At 49.1% G+C, this 16,840-nt stretch overlaps 1 protein-coding gene across 2 annotated transcripts; it reads right to left on the minus strand.

The window, feature by feature from the left end:
* Positions 1-1,986: 1,986 nt before the first annotated feature.
* On the minus strand, positions 1,987-10,191 carry CRYGN (crystallin gamma N). Of its 2 annotated transcripts, XM_039549152.1 has the most exons (4): positions 10,125-10,191; positions 9,417-9,665; positions 7,531-7,676; positions 1,987-2,189 (listed from the first exon to the last, which is right to left on the minus strand). In XM_039549152.1, exons 1-4 carry the CDS (start codon positions 10,143-10,145, stop codon positions 2,054-2,056), a joined length of 552 nt encoding a protein of 183 aa, XP_039405086.1. In that variant the 5' UTR covers positions 10,146-10,191; the 3' UTR covers positions 1,987-2,053. The 2 variants fall into 2 exon arrangements, with proteins under 2 accessions (XP_039405086.1, XP_010393136.3); XM_010394834.3 differs by lacking the exon at positions 10,125-10,191 and having other exon boundaries at positions 9,417-9,979.
* Between the last annotated feature and the right edge of the window lie 6,649 nt (positions 10,192-16,840).

The following is a 16,840-nucleotide window of genomic DNA, read 5'->3' on the forward strand; positions in this document are numbered from 1 at the left end:
CTTTCTCTGGGACCACTTTTTGGGGTTTTTTTAACAGATTAATGGCCAGGAGGTCACAATAGAGAGCACTGCATATGACTGAATATTAACTTTTAATAGAGTGCATTTTGCTCAGGAGCCGATTACAGCCTTCATGAGGCAAGAGCAACGCTAATCCTGGAAGGACTCCTAAAATCTTTCATAAGCTGCATCTAATTAAAAGAAAATGAAATACGCAAGAGTTGATGCACGAGTTGTACATTTGTGCATCCCACTCAATGAATGAATCATTTCCCTGCCTTCTCTGACACAGAAATACCTTGCAACCCATTATAGATTTTAAATATTTTTACAGCTCTAATGGACCACGTCACCACAAGCCACCCAGGACATGGCCACTGAAGCCCAGACCTGAGCCAGTGTAACTATAAGTGCTTCTGTGATGATCTGCATGGAGGATACAGACAGACAACAGGCTATCTGCAAGAGGACATGATTTTCTGTATCACTGCTAAGGCAGACATCAGCCAAACTGCTGTTAAATTCACAAGGTAGAACTTTTTTGCATTTCCATATCCCCTCATAACACATATACAGCATATGTGCAGCTGGGGCAAATCTCAATGAATGCAAGTCTACCAACAGTGTCACTTCATCACAGGAACAGCACATAAACTCATATAGGCCCAGTTGTTACCAGTCACCCCAGTCCTGTTACTGGTAGAGAGCCACAGGGAGCCAAGATCCAAGTGGAAGATGAATGACAAGGTGGATGAGTGTGAACTGGTGGAATGGCAAGTGGATCCAGTGTCAGACTGGGACGCAGCACGGGACCAACCAGATCCTGGCACAGAGCACAGTCCTGCTCCTTCCCCATCGCTCAGGGAAGGGCAGATTCCCATTGCAGACCTGCAAAGCAGAGCAGCCCTGAAGACACACACACCTCGTGCTCCAGTGTGCTGAGGACCTGTCAGCCTCACTCATGTCCCTTTGAAGGGCTGGGGCTGGAGTTAGATCAGCAGCCTTCCCACTGGATTAACACAGAGCTTTGCAGCTCTGCCGGCACCATGCCCATGCCTGTCAGGATCTATCAGACAGCCAAGGTTTAATAGCTAATAGAGTAACAGAGTGAAGAGAATAGAATTACCCCTTTCTGAAACCCCCAGCTAATGCTAAACACAGCTTATGAAGGGAGGCTACTGCACTTTTGGGGGCTGCATGCCAGGGGAAGTGCCCAGGCTGCAGGGGACAGTCCATAGCTGAAGGGGCAGAGTGATTCCCATCCCAATTGCCAACCATGGAACGGGGTTCAGGGGCACCAAAATGACTGGGATGGGAGCACTGAAGGGGCAGAAAGATGGGAAGAGGGTTGTGAAATAAATGGCAGTGCAGTGGCTGTTTTCCTTTGCTGCTGATCCCTCAAAATGTCATCTGAAGGGTTGAGGGAACAACGAGAAGGTTGCTCAGGTTTTGTGCCTTCAGCCTTGGGGTTTTTTTTAATATGTATTTTTAATGTGTACTGATCTAAAGTTAAAAGCAACTCAGGATGAATGGTTTCTTTCACCTTTGCATCAAGACCAGCATGTCATGCTCAGACAGACCTCACGAGTTGCTCATCTCCTGCTACGATCCTCACGTGTGTCCTCACATGGCCTCTGAGGGCTCTTCACCTGTACTCCCCACCCGTGTGTGCATCAACGTGACCCCCTTCAGGCATCAGGAGTCAGCTGGGGCCATCACATGGTGGCCGTGGTCAGGGCAGAGGGAGCATGTGTCAGACCACGACCACAACGGCAGGCATGTTTGTTCTTAGATCTTCTTGTCACCACAGTTCTGGCCCATCCTCCCATGTCCTCCTTATAAACCACTGCAGAATAAGAAAGCAAATTTGCAGCATGTAAATCAAGCTTAGAAAGATTACAAGCCTTTTCTCTCTCAAACTCATGTTAGTTATGGAAAAAAAAGTGCTTAGAGCCAAAAGCTGGTGTTTAACAATTTATTCCAGGGGTCAGTGAGCGGGGAGGAGGGTGATGCTCAGTCTCAGCGGGCCATGGCTGGCAGGGTGAAAGCTCAGCTAGAAGTAGTTGACAACTCTCCTGATGGACTGGACGCTGGCGCTGCGCGCCTGCCACGCGTTGAAGCTGCTGAACTCGCCGCGCTCCACCACGTACATGCGGCCTCGGTAGTTGGGCTCCTCGTACAGCACCCACCTGGGCACAAAGGGAGGGTTCCCTGGGTCCCAGCACTGTGCTCATGCAAAGTGGCCACTCTGAGTGGCTGCATTTAGGGACCACTGTACTGCAAACCACCAGAGCCTCATTGCCAGCCCCATCCCGCGCACAGGAATCTCCCAGTGGAGTTCACTGTGGGCACTTCTCCCCGCTCCCCCAGCATGGCCTGGCAATTACCCACGGCCAGATTGGACCTTGCCTTTAGAAAACATTGCTCTGGGTCACACCAGCAGTAAAGCCTGGGCCCAAGGGCTCCCTGCTTCACATTACTGTAGGAATGGTTCTCTCTGAGCTTCACCATGTGCAACAGAAACAATTTAATAGCATTTGATAGTGCTAAAGAAGGACATGAGTCCCCTCAGCCCCTGGATAAACCCCTTTTGGACTGTAAGGAGAAACATGCAATGCTTGATGGATATTCTGCCTCTTTGAACTGATTCACTAGCTATAATGGGAACCATATTTAGTAATTCCTCTCTTTGTTAGTAATTCTTAATGGCCTCTTTGATGCTTTCCAACAGAGAGCAGGGCTTGACTGGGTTATCTTTACTTTATCTCTACATCCAGAGTTAATGACAACTTTCCCTTGGAATACAGTCAAATGGATACAACATTCAATAACCTTGGTGACTTTGGCATGCCTGACTGCTTCACCTGGCTTGGCTACATCATTCTCCATCACCCCAGCTTGTGGCATGTCTTTCTCCATTTGAAGGTCTGCAAGTCAGGAGCAATTCTGATGGTCAAGAGGGACAATTCTGCTGCTTTTCTCTCCCTTCACCCCCCTTAGTCACACTGTGTCATGATCTTAATGTGGCCACAAGTGTCACCTCTGTCCTCTGTTTGAATCTCCCATGCTTTTTAACCAAGTTTTGCCATTGCTCTGACAGTTTTACAGTCAGGTTTCCACTCTGTCATTGCTGAGCTGCTCATCTCTGCCTCTTTCCTCTCATGCCCATATTTTTTAGGATTTTATGAGGATCTCTGCTGCTTTTCCCATCTAGTTGCTCAGCAATGACAGCAAAGCAGAAATGCAATCCTCCAAATAATTTGATTTCTGTGGTCTGTCTTTGCAGAAGTCAGCTGGGACACTGGGGTTGGGACCTACTGTATATGAGATTTCCAGGGAGAAACTTCTTCAAGTACTGGAGGGGTCAAAGACTGCTGGGCCTGAAGGCAGCTGACCTGAAGACAACAGCTGGTGAACTCAGATCAGTCTGATCCAGAGCAAAAAGCTGGAGGCTTAGGAAAAAAGTTGTTTATAAAACCAGCCACCCACGGGCATTATTTAAAAAACAAAACAAGAAAAGTTTAGGGTATTTATCCAAGGCACCTTACAGGTTCCTTGACAGATTTGTTTTGTGTTTCTGAGATGACACAAGGTGGGACTGTGGTGGTTCCTTCTCCCAGATCCCTGTACAGGATCAGGACCAGCAGGTGGATACCAGCATGGAATACTGTGCCTTGGTTTTGTGAAAGAGTATCCTGTAGTATCAGAGCCCTGTGCGTGGCATCGCTGACACATGGTTCCTACAAACACCTCATTCTCTGGCACTTGTTGCAGCCAGTTGATATCCAAACTGGAATTATGAAGTCATCCTCAGCCTTTTCCTTTGATGGTCACTTTGCAGTACATGGAGAAGGCTGCCCACTGCTCACAAGGGTAGTGTATCCCCACCACGTATCCTGGTGTGCAGTAACAGAGGGTGTCCTCAGCTCTTCAGCTTAATTAAAAAAATTTATAAAATCTTCCTCCTCCGTTAGGTACATCCCAGCCTAGTTCCTAAGGCACACTAGCTTTATTCCTTTTCTACTCCTTCCCTTCATCTTACATGCATTTCTCCATATTATTAGATGATTGTGGACCTCTTTCACCATCAGCTCACTATCCCTCTCTCGCACTTGAGAAAGGGCTCCCATTCCAGTTTTCTGCACCTTTCAGTCGCTCCCTCCTGCTAATGCTACTGGAAGTACTGCAGGGTGGTAGGACAGGGATGTCCACAGGGCACTGCCCACAGGACATGTTCTTTCAGCTCTTCTCTGCTCTAGGACATCTTTCAACAACAGTTGGACCCTGGGGAAAAGAGCAGGGGGAAGAGCAGCCCCTCATAGTCACTGTCTTTCCCAAGATTTCTGTGTTTCTCTCCAGACACATGGTCGATGTGTCTGCACCGTTACACGGAGGGAATGGGACAGGCTTTGGTGTAGATGGAAGCAGACTTAGTGACCTGGTATGGTCATAAGAACCCCCACTGACTTGTCCCTCTGCTTAGGGGAAGGCTGAAAAAACCCAAAAACTAAAGGAATGAAAGGAATAGCAGAAGGATGGGAGTGAAGTGTATTGGCAGTGCAAGGTGATGAGTGAAGGACTGTATGGCTTACTTAGCTGTTCCTTTATTGCCTAAAATTTACGTTCTCTGAGACCATCAGCGAGAGGGGAAATCAAGTCAGTCAGGAGCCCAGAAAACAAAAAAAAGGAGATGATCCTGTCCTCAAGCCCAGCATGGGAGAGCTGATCCAGGCACATAGCACACAGCCCTCAAACATCTCGGTGCTGTGTTTCATTAGCACATAATCCCAGAGGACATGGGAATAAAATGCTCATGGAACCAACTCAAACTCTGTAAGCCAAAACTGACTGCTCAAACTGACAAACGAGGAGGGGAATGCTGCAGTGTCAGCCTGGACCAAGCAGGAGGCTTTCAGTGGAGCTTGAAGTCACTCATTCTCCACATAGGACTTGAGCAGTGCCATGGGCAGGTATCACCTCTGCTGAGAATTATGTAATGTTCATTGGGCAGCAGCATTTGGGTACCTGTTCTGGTTTGTATTTCACAACCCGACTGCAGAACAGCTACCAAACACTCATGAATGCTTCAGCAGAATAATGGTTGTTCTGGTTCCTTCAAGTTATTCCACTGTGGTGTAGAAAAGCTCTTTTTGGGGTATTCTCTCCTGGACCACAAAACGAATTCAGCTTTTTAAAATTGTTATTTCTAGGCAGTTCCCTGTGGAGTGGCTGAGGCACAAAGGAGGACAAGAACCACACATCTTCATCTAAAATCAGATGATACCATATGTGATACTGGAGCTGGCTCTGCCCGTGGGACGGGCGAAGCCACTCGCCACAAACCTGCAACAGCTTCCGAGGAGGCGGTGACACCTCAGAACTGCTCCAAAATAGCAATTCATTGCCAGAATGGTTTAAACTGCTTTACCATCGCCCTGTCTGGTGGGCCCTCAGGTAGGGTAGCAATTGCCCGCCCCAGAAGGGCAGCAGGGAAGGTGCTGGACCCCCTCAACCTCACCAGGAACCATGCCAAAGGCAGACGTTTGTCTCCATTCCCATGTTTCCAGATGATCCATCATCACTTCCCGCGGGCACGGCCACCTCCACAAGCGCAGGCAGCAATTTTTTATCAGCACATGACACCATCCATGGATTTTGAAATGGAAACAAATATTTCTGTATTCAACAGATGTCACATTGTGGGAATTGAGGGTGAAAATCACAGAGTGAGACTGTGGCTGAAACTCCCTTTGTCTCCATTGACCCCATCTCCTCTGCTCCCCAAACAGCCAAGGATCCTGGGAGAGCTTTGCCAGGTTATGCCCAGCACCACCTACACCTGCAGCACCTCTGGAGCCACCTGGGTTTAGATGGTCCATCCAAAGGAGAAAAGTAGTGCCACAGGGTCCCTTTCTCCTCCCTACTCTCACCTCTCTGCTGTGGTATCTCATCCTTCCCTCTCTCCTCCTGCAGCCTGGGACAGCACGTCCCTCTGCATTGCCCTGCCTTTTAATTGCCTTTACAGACCTTTCCAAGCATGTCCAACACTGATCTACCCCGGATCTGAATGTAATGCTACAAACCTCAGAGAGTTTCCTCACCATGCTCCTTTCAGTGCTTTATTTTTTTCTATATTTTTATCACTGTTCACAGACCTTGAGAAGTCCTATAATGTTAACACAAACAGTCCAGGCTCCCATGCGAGGGAGAACAAGCTTTGTGCCCTTTATGTATTTTGTAGGGGAGGGGGAAAATCAATCTGAAAAATTCAAGTGCTTGAAAGTTTCTGGGCAGCTTCCCAATTTCTCAAGCTCCAGGCTCTGCTACAGGGACCCGAGCAGTAAATTGGCCCTAAAGCTCTTGCCAGAGTACTCACAGGCTCCCCCTTGGCTTTGTAGTGCTGGTACTCATATACTCAGCACTAACAGGGTCCCTGGTGGGCTCCAGCCATTTCTTCCCATCAGGAGTGGGTAGCTCTGCTCCTTAATGAACTGCCGCTGCCTAATCATAAGCCTGGATTTTTGGAAGAGGAGAGGCCTTGGTTGGATCAGAAAGGGTCCTGCAGGACACTCACTGCAATCAGGACATCTTGAGCTTGGATGGCAACAACCTTTCCCTATTCTGAGAAAAAAATAGGCAGAAAGGGTCCAGCATCCCACACTGTGTGCCTGTGAGCTGCACAATATCCAGTCCAGGACAGGTGAAGAACAAGGTATCTGTGTTCCCTCCTCTGCAGGGGCTTCTCTCTGCCCCAGTGCCTCCCTCCACCCACACTGTGCCTGGCCCTGGGAGGGTGTTATGGCATTTCCCAGCTCCCAGCATGCTTGCAGTGAAAATGCAATTGTCAGACAAAAGAAATTTGACAATAAGAGAGAAAACCCACAAAACTGACCAACACTATGGAGAAAATGCCACCAAACATCAAGGAAAAGGCAAAGCTGACATCCTGCCAAGGCTTTCAGGAGCGTCTGCAAGGGCAGGAGGCTGGGGCTGAGCCTCAGCCTGGGCATCACCACCGCTGTTGGCCCTGTCTTTCAGAGGCAGGATTTAGTGTGAAGGGGACGTGCTGCTGCCTCACTTTTGCCATCACAGGAAAAGGTGCGGTGAAGCCACTTGCAAAGCAAAAGCCCTGACCTGCATCACCTGGAGCCATCCATCCACCCTCCCTGAGAGCTTCAGCATGGATTTTAAAGAGGTGTGGAAAGCAGGAAGGAAGGAAGGAAGGAAGGAAGGAAGGAAGATGGTTTTAGGCTTCTTGTTTCATACACCTTAAAAGAGGTGTCTCAGAGTTCTGGTAGCTTGTGCTTAGCTGCCACCCTCCAAAAATCACACCCCTTTGAAGCAGCTCTCCGTGGGCAGGTGCCAACATTCACCTTTAACCATAGGCTTAACAAACATTTTTAGGCTTTCTCCAAGTGCCCCCAGCACTGACAGGATTTTCCATGAAGGAAGAGTGTCTGTAGCCCACTCTCCCCTGCAGTGCCCAGGGCAGGGAGCACGGCAGTGGCCAGGACACGTGCTGTTACTTACGCGCCGTCACCGTACACTTTGAGGGCATTGATGCAGGTCTTGTCCCAGCCTTGTCCCTGCAGGAAGGAGCAGTCTTCTGTCAGCTCCAGGCTGGGACCCCTAAAATGGCTCCCCTCGAATATTTCGATCCTGTAATGCTCGCCGTGCTGGGGACAAAGGGATTGGAGTCAACAGCAACACCAAAAAAGTGCAACAGAGTCTTTCTCTGGCTTTTATAAGACAGAGGGAGACAGAAGGGTGCTTTGGAAGGGGAATGGGAAGAGCAATCCAAGACCACTGGTGCCAGCATGCACAGAGCATGCACAAACTCCTCCCAGCACATCAACCAGGAAAGCAGCCAAAAATTCCTCGTCCCTGTGCCCAGCTGCACCTTCCTGCAGCTGATGTTCACATGCAAACACATCATGGGGTGCCAGTGCCCAGGCACACGCAGCCCCTTGTCCATCTCCCCCATACCCCAAGCCCACAAACCCTCCATCCCAAATGCAGCATCAGACTCTCTGTGCACCCAAACAGGAAAAAAGAAACATATCCTGAGTGTACAAAGAAGTGGGACTACTCCCCTAAACTAATTTGTATTGCCTCCAGTTTCATGCATAGCTGCTGTTCCTGGTGGGAGATGTTGTGCCTTTCTTTTAGGAAAATAAAAGCAGGGGAAGCAAAGGAAACTTTCCCAGCATCATCATTGCTGTGTGAGCCCTTGATGGTCACACAACATAAATTACTCCGGGAAGATCTCTGCAGCCTGCAGCAGAGCAATGTGGGACAGAGCGAGCTCAAAGGGTATTTTTAAGTCAAATTCAAAGAATACCTAAATGCATTTTTCAAATAAACAACGTCAGCACACAAGGAGGCCGGGCTGCAGTGCCAAACCCTGCAGCAGGCAGCCGCCGGCAGCAGCCAAGTGGATACCGTGCCTGAGCAAACATTCCTCCGGGAATCTGCTCTGCACAAATGCCTCAAAGCCCTTGCTGGCATCTCACAGGGAAAATCTTGGGCCAGGAAAGGAGGAGCACATCCTTGTGCTGGCCAGGGTCCAGAGCCTGGGGCAGAGCATCCCTCCATGTATGGATCATGGAGGTGCTTTGGGAATGATGTTACAGACCCGAAACAGCCCCGCTGCTGTGCCAAAAGCCATTTCAGGGCCAGTGAGAAATACCTGCTCCAAGTGGGCTCATCATTGCCCCAGAGGCCCTCAGTGATAGGAGAATCAATGGAAAGACCCAACCCATACTCATTGTTCTTTGCTAATTTTTAATCTTTCCATTTAGATCTTCCTATGGACAATGCTTTTAAAAGCTTGATAAGGGGAAGGGAAAATAGTGAGTTTAGTCTAGGATTACTGGGGTCAGAGGGTGGTTTGCAACAGCAGAGAATTCAGCTAAAATTTGCTAGGAGAAGCCCCATGTTCTCATTGGAAAGCCCTCGGGCTGCCCTCTTCCCCTCCAGGTCCATGGGGAGATGGAGCTGCCACAGCTCAAACTTGCCTTGGGCAACGAATCTCCTTCCGAATTCCCCTGTGAATATCTCATAGCAGCTTACATTAAAAGGAAAAGCACATGGTACCAGCAGGACCTTGCCATCTCATCTGGAAAACCACAGGAATATCTCATCCTGCTAAAGGCACTGCGTTTCATTGTGGGAGGAAGAAGATGTATCTTCCTCCTGTCTGGGGACACAGGAGACTGTCTCGGCTTTGGGGCCTGCACAGACCACTCCAAACAGGGGCAAACCTACCCAGGAAACTCTTTCGTCCTCAATGGGACACGCTATTTCTAAAGAACACAAATTTTTGTGACACTTATTTGCGGGGCTCCTGCGACCAGGAGAAACAAAACCCAACGGTGCTCCGGCTGGGAGAGCCAATGCCAGCAGCATCCACTCACCATCCCGACGGGCCGGCAGGAGCCCAGGTGGTCACTGCGTCCATTCCAGCGGTAGAAATCGGGATACTCGCCGTGCTCCAGGATGTACTGCTGCCCTCGGAAGTCGGGGTGGTCAAAGCAGACCCAGGCTCCACTCTGGACGCAGATGGAGTTGACCCGGTTGAGGAAACCTTGGTCCTGGAAGCTGCTGCAGCTGCCGCAGAGGTCCAGCTTCCTGCCTGTGAAGCATTTGCCTTCGTAGAAAGTGATCTGGGGGGAGGGAGGAGAATGGGCCCGCGGTGAGGAGCGGGGATACAGCCAGACTCCCATTCCAAGCAGATAGGAATCTCTTGCAGATGCATCATTTCAGGGTGGCTTGGGGTATTTTAGCTGCTTTCCAGCAAAAGGAGCACGGCATCACTGGCATTTTTTCCTAAGAAGCGTATTTGTTTTTCTGGGAACGCAGTGCATCCCGCATTTATGACACTTCTCGCCGCCTTGTGCTCACTCACACATATTTCCAGCAGGAATGTTTAAACAGGAAATTCGGCTCCCGAAACACAGCTCCTTCTGCCGCACCCTCCCCATCCCTGCTACCAAATTTGCTCCCGGGATCACCACTCATGCTGCATCTGCTGGCTCTATTATCCTCATCAACTCCTTCCACCCGGAGGATGCTCGGGCTCTCCAGCCCCAGGCTGAAAGGGAAGCGGTTGGGTCGTTACTTACTTTTCCTGAGTATTGAGACATTTCTGCTGGCTGTTATCCAAGACCAAAAGCGGGAGCCAGACCAAAACCGCGATGGACAGATCATTGGACACCCCACTATATAGGGGCGGGCGGGGGGGGGCCGGGCCGGGGCTGGTGTCGCGAGGGCTTTTTAACAAAGCCGCGGGAACCGGGGGCTTTGCGCTTTCCTGCTTCGTAGGCAGAACCGCCGGTAACGGGGCCTGCTGAGTCCGGGCTTTTGATTTTGGGCAGATGATCTGACAAAAGATTTGCTTGGCAGGGCTTTGGTTGATTAGCAGTGCACATTTACTGCTCCTTTTTGGAGGACTTCTTTTTTTTTTTTTTTTTACTTTTTTGACCTTTTTTCCTCTTTATTTCTATTTCTTGTTTCCTTCCTCCCTCTGTTTTCCCCTACTTTTCTTTTTTTTCCGTCCTTTGTCTTATTCTTCAGAACAGATAACAAGTAAATGAGGAAACAGCATCATCTCTAAGCATGGCACATAATTTCTCTGTGTTAGGTTTGCTTTTTCCCAGCTTCTTCCCACCTATTGCAGTGTGGCAGCCAAGAGAGGGTGTCCTTGGAAGGCTCCTCACCAATGTACATTGCGCTCCATCCATCAAATCAATGGTTTCTCATTCAACCCTTGAACATCTCTAAATGGCACCTCCAAAAGCCGAGGACCTGATCCCCTCCAAAATGCAAAGGCTGGGCTCACAAACCCACCAATGTTACTCATGAGCATCGTTCTCAGGAAGGTTTTGATCTTCCAGCACTGAAGCCCTGACTCACAGCTGTAAGTCAGGATTAGAGGGACTTTTGGACCATAAAGTTACCATATTAAAGTAACTTACATGGCAGCTATTTGAGACCATAAAGTCCTCATCTGTGTTATAAGAATATCCAGAAATTTTAACTGTGTTATTCCCAGGACAAATAGCAAAGGAAACTCCCAGCCCATAAACCCCATCAGTTTATATTAATGAGCCAGGCTAGGAAGAGGTAAAGGCAGATGTATGGGGGTGGCCCATGGACCAGCATGCAGAGATGTACCAGGGGGCCACGTTAAAAGGAGATTTGTCTTTTATGTTTTTTATAGCTCTGTAAGAGACTTCACACACAGCTCCTGCTCACTGAATCCTCCTCCTCCTCACTCACTGGTCCCCCATCACCTCCCCTTGCTGCCGCCTCTCTCCCTGGACCATCAGGCATACACTTCCGAACCCTATCTGAACCCTAAAACCTCCTTTCTTGGCAGGTAACTCCCATCCCCACAGGTGCCAGCAGCCTGGCTTGGCAGCCCCGCACTGCTGCCTCGGCTCACAGCTTCATCTCGAGATTAAAGACTGCTTCGGGAGAAAGGATGTCATTATTAGGGCTCAAACGTGTGCCACCCTTTCAATTAAGATGTAAAAGTTAATAAGCGCGTGTGCAGACACACGTGGGCTGAGCTGGAGGATGTCACTGACTGGGATGCGCTGGAGGAGGAAGGAGGGAGGTGGCACTTTGTGCTGGGACAGGAAACACATCCTCCAGCTGATGCAGGCAAACCTGCCCCGGCATCGCAGGAACATGGCTCACACGTACATGTTGTGCTGTGAGGCAGGAAACAATGAAAAAAGCCTCATCTGATTGGAAAAAAAAACCCTGCCCAAACCCTCTTTGAAATGCCGGTGCCAATTTTAAGGTGTTAAATTAATCACCAGATGGTGGAGGGAAAAGCAACAGTGCACGGGAAGTCCCACTTGGAAGAGCAGCAGCCAAGCTGGGGGCATCAGCAGAGTTCCCTGTGGCACTCAGTGCCCTGGGAGGGAAGGAGAAGTGTCCCTCTTCCGAGTCATGGCTGGGAGCACAAGGACAATGGGGTGACACTGTTGGTGGCATTGGGACCCAATTCTCCATCCATTGAGGTTGTAGCTCATGCACTCTTTGCATTGACCATGAGCTGTTGGGTGCCTGGAGAGGAAGACCCGCGGCACCCATGGCAAACTGCCCCAAAGCACCCAGGAAAGCAAATATTGCCTCAGAAGGAGATTTTTATGGAACGATAAAAGCCTGGTTTCCTCCAGCTCTGTCTCATGAGGGGATTTTCCTGTTTCTCTTAAGGTGTGACATTTAATTCAATGTGCCAGAGCTTGATGAACCTGAGACTTGTGCCTGGCTGTCAGATTTCTTAGAAATTGTCCAACAGGTTCAAAAGCTATTTCGGGAGAGATGGAGAAAAAGTGTGGCAACTTTATCCTCATTTCTTTGAGAAACCATGTTAAAGATATGAAATAAGAAAGGAAAATGATGGGAAAAAAAGAATATGGATAAATATAAATGGTAATTCCTAGACAAACCCCCTTAACTCCTTGCCAAAGACAGAAAGGCTATCAATGGAAGGGAGAAAAGAGAGCCTGAGGAGCCTGTGGCCACTAGCAGCATTTCAGGCATGTCATGATGGGGCTGACCTTGCCTCCTGCTCATGCCCAGGTGCAGGATCACATCTGACCATGAGTCCCACAGCAAAAGGTTTGTGGGCAGCCTTCCTCCACTGTGGCTGCTTTAAGGACAAAACATCAGAAATGAACTTACAAGTTTGAGTATTTGGCTTTAACAGTGAAAACCCAAAAATCTGACATTCTTTTGTGGGTTTGGTTTAGAGGGAGGAATTGGGTTTGATGTCTGCAGGGGCTGCTCCAGGCTGTGCTATCCCTGCCTGCCTTTGCTGCCACGAGACTGAGGAGTGAGGTGGTGAGAGACAATTTGCTCTCCAAATTGTCCAGGCCAGAGCCAGGGGAGCTGAGCAGGGTGTGACTCCTGGAGGTGAAACTTTGGGAGTGACCTCGCTAATGTGAACAGGAATATTCTGTGTCAGAGGCTTAGCTGGATTAGCATTCTGCTCAGAGGTACCTCCTACAGCCAATGCAGCCCCACACAACCCTTAATGGAGCAGCAGCCAAAGAGTTGCTCCACATCCTCTGACAAGGCCACAGCTTCTGGAGGAGCCTGTAGTATTTGCAAAACAGTGTAAGACCTGGCACAGAAAATCCCTAGCTCAGGGCTTTCAAAACACCACCTTGCTTTGAAAAGCTCATAGATTTTTCACATAACTCAGTAGGAGATACTTTGAGCTCATTAAATATGAAACAACCATGGGTTTTGCTCCTTCCCACAGACAAATTTTTGGCTTGCTGCTGGGAGTGATGAGCACATCCTGTGGGCCTCTTCAGAGCAGCAAGACCTGAGGGAGAAACCATCTTCATGACTCAAGGGAGAGTTTCTGTGTGAAATAAATGCTGCTTGTTGAAGACCTGGCCCATCTCAGACCAGCTGCCAAAAGTACCAATTTCTGCTGGTGATTAACCCACTCCCTGAACCTGAGTACACCATGTGCTGCCTCCCAGAGCTGCCTGCAGGGCTGCGTACACTGACTGCAGAACATCTCTGGAAAACATCCAACCCACACCCTCACTGGCAGAATACATCCCCTGTTGCTGGAAAAGGGAATCAGCTGCCAGGCACTGGTTTGGGGTTCAATGTGTTGCCTTCAGCATGGATGCACTACAACATAAAAATCTCTAGAATATCTCTATCAAGGGTGGCCATCCTACACCCTGACCCACCACACATCCCATGCCAGCAACACCTCATGTCACCCATGTGGGGTAAGGACTCCAAAAAACCTTCTCAGACTGAGCAAACCCTGCCACAGAATGATGGATCTGGGTGGCTTCCTGCTAGGAAAAACAGCTCTTCACCTTGGAAATGGGACCTGCTGCTCAGGTTTAGCCAATTACAGTCCTGTTTTCATCAGTATTCTGTCCAGGAATCATCGCACATCTCAGCATCTGAGATGGGACCTGGACTTCATTTTGGAAAGCATCAGAAAGCCTGGGGGATGAAATCCTTTCAGTTTTCATTGTATTTCAAAACAGTAAAACTTCCAGTAGGGAAACAGGATATCCAAGGAAAAGCTACATGCTGAGGACACCCATCACCCAGACCAGTTTAGCTACATTTCTGCATGCTTGCAGGAGTTGAAGGCAAAGGTTTTTTTGTGCAAAGGTTTTCAGTCCCCCTCCCCAGTTGACAAAGGGGAGCGATTTTGACCTTATTAGATGAAGTTGTGAAGATGAGTCAGTATTAGCAAAATGCTCTGAAGATGAGCAGTCCTGATTACATAAGGGCTAATTAGAAGCTGTTGATTTCTCCTTCTGGAGAGGCTCAAGCTCAGCAGTGGTAATTAGCAGGCTAAGCCCAGCAAGCCTGGGCACATGGTCACCACCTGCACCGCGCTTGCACAGCGCCTGGGACATCTGCACCTCGTCCAGATGCTACAGCACAGCTACTGCAGACACACAGGAACAATGAGAACACTTCCCAGCTTTTTTCTTCTCTGGCATGGACTCACCAACCCTTTCCAGAAGCTGGGAAGAAGCATTACACAGAGACCCACAGCTGACTCCCCAAACTTTCCCCGTCGTGGAGTTAATCAGGCAGGAACAAACTTTACTATGCATGGAAACAAGAGGAAGAAGGCGGCTCATGTATCCACTTAGCACCTGCAGTCCATCCTTCCCCTGCTGAGCTCACCTGCCCCACTGCCTTCCTCATCCTTGGCATTTCCAGGCATAGCAGGCTGGAAGACAGGCAGTTCTTGCTCTGGGACTCAGGATTATTCACACAGCAAAGCGAGGAGCTGGACAGGGGCACAAGCAAGGCAAGAGTCACTTCCAAACCAGGGCATTGTAAATCCACACAAGTCAATGAGAACTGAACATGACTTAGAGTAGTTAATCTTCATACAATCACAGAATGGCTGGGGTTGGCAGGGACCTCTGGAGGACACCTGGCCCAGCCCCTGCGCAAGCAGGGTCACCCAGAGCTGGTTGCTTGGGACCATGTCCAAGTAGCTTTTGAGTATGCCCAAAGTGGGAAGCTGGTGGAATGCACTCAACCTCACAGTGAAAAAATTTCCCTCATTTCCTCAACAGGAAAAGGATCTTTGCACTTCCACTTTTGCAAATGATCATCCCTTAAGAACAAGGTTATTAAGTTTACATAATTCTTCTCCTAGCCTGGACCAGAGAACTTATTTCCTCCATGACTTACCTGCTCATCCATGCACCATTTATCACAATCCTCCAGAAGCCTCCAAAGGATCAGGGCAGCTGGCAGACAAAGCTGTATAAATTCATTAACTCCAGGCAAGCAGCAGTTTGCTAGGCAGCAGTATTTTGTTTCTGTACATAACAGGACTTTGCGATTGCCCACCGCCCACTTCAGGGCTCTCAGGGTGAAGAACCAACCTGTGCCAGCTCAGTACAAGGAAGCACAAGGCTGCCCCAGCCTCTGTTAAGACTCCAGCTGCTGAAGGTGCCACCCTGAGAAGCCAAGGGCAATCTCTTTCAGATTGTACAGCCAAGGACGAGGAGTTCACGCTTGACTACACGTTTCAGCAGAACTGCAAGACTATTGCACATGGCTGGCCTTTAGATCTTATTAGCAGAGAAAGGCTGGGACAAGTGGAATAATTTCCATTTTTTACTGGATGAAGCAGAAACAGGAAGGGAAGAATGTATGTGAATGAGTTCAATTCTCCAGCTATTACAGCAAATGCAAGAGCAGTACATGTCTCCCAGGGCTCAGTGCATTGTTTGGGCTGGAAGGGACCCAAAAGCCCAGGCAGTTCACACCCCCCTGCCATGGGCAGGGACACCTTCCACTAGAGCAGGTTGCTCAGAGCCCCATCCAGCCTGGCTTTGTGGAGAATCCATAAACTGGGCAGCCTGTTTCAGTGCATCACTGCCCTTAAGAGTTTCTTCCTATTAATTATTCTAAAGCTACTCTCTTGCAGTTTGAAGCCGCTGTCCCTTGTCCTATCACTAAATGTCCTCATGAAATGTCCCTTTCAAGTCTCAGAAACTCCCACCACAAGCCATCCAGAGAGCCAGGGCCTGCCTTTAAGCCCTTCTGGAAAGCCTCACCACTGGAAGGCAGGACCTGTTATCCCAGAGTATTAAATTGCACATGTCCTCATCCATCTCCTTTAAAACCTTCAGCAGCTGGCACACCTCAAGAAGCAATGCACCAGCTGTTTCGGGGGTTAGACTGATGCCAGTACACCTGCAGCCAGTTTGACAAAAAACTGGAGCAGATGTGGTCACTGAAGTTTGTGTTACTCCAGAATTTCCACCCTGTGACGCACAACACGACATTGTGTCAGTGATACAACACCACAGCCTCAGGTCATGCAACAGCTCATCCATCCCAGGGATCAGGCACTGAAGGATCACACTGAACTGACACACCCTGTGCTGTGCTCCTCGGGCCATGCTCTGCATCCTCAGCCTTCCACTGCCAGCCCAGCAACCCTTGCTCCAGTGCTGCAGGTTCTTGGGCAGGAAACAGCCCCGGCTCAGTCTGGTTCCAAAATCAAAGTGTGGACTTGTTTCCCTGAACAAGCTCTCTGCTGAACTCCAGCAATCCCTCATGCATGACAATCATCCAGCTACGCAACCTGTGCTTGGCACAAGGTCCGAGAATCCATGGAACACAGGTTTTCAGAAACATTGGGAAATATCCTAAGTGCAGAAAAAGGGTAACTGTTTTTTACCAGTTACTCTCATGATGAGCAAAGACAATACCAAGTTTTCCTACATACACTTTTGAGAGGTGTAGACCAGTTTCTATATCTTATGAGGGAACAACTGCACAAAGAAAATAAAGGAAC

Source organism: Corvus cornix, chromosome 2, assembly GCF_000738735.6.
Source record: "Corvus cornix cornix isolate S_Up_H32 chromosome 2, ASM73873v5, whole genome shotgun sequence".
NCBI lineage: Eukaryota > Metazoa > Chordata > Aves > Passeriformes > Corvidae > Corvus > Corvus cornix.

What these genes read in the sequence shown, in the direction of transcription:
- CRYGN (XM_010394834.3), bottom strand. Translation starts at nt 9,725, where the DNA reads ATGGGAGTCTGGCTGTATCCCCGCTCCTCACCGCGGGCCCATTCTCCT. An exon ending in CCTGCCGGCCCGTCGGGATG is followed by an intron (nt 7,677 to 9,416) that starts GTGAGTGGATGC and finishes CTTTGTCCCCAG; the next exon opens with CACGGCGAGCATTACAGGAT. An exon ending in AAAGTGTACGGTGACGGCGC is followed by an intron (nt 2,190 to 7,530) that starts GTAAGTAACAGC and finishes CTTTGTGCCCAG; the next exon opens with GTGGGTGCTGTACGAGGAGC.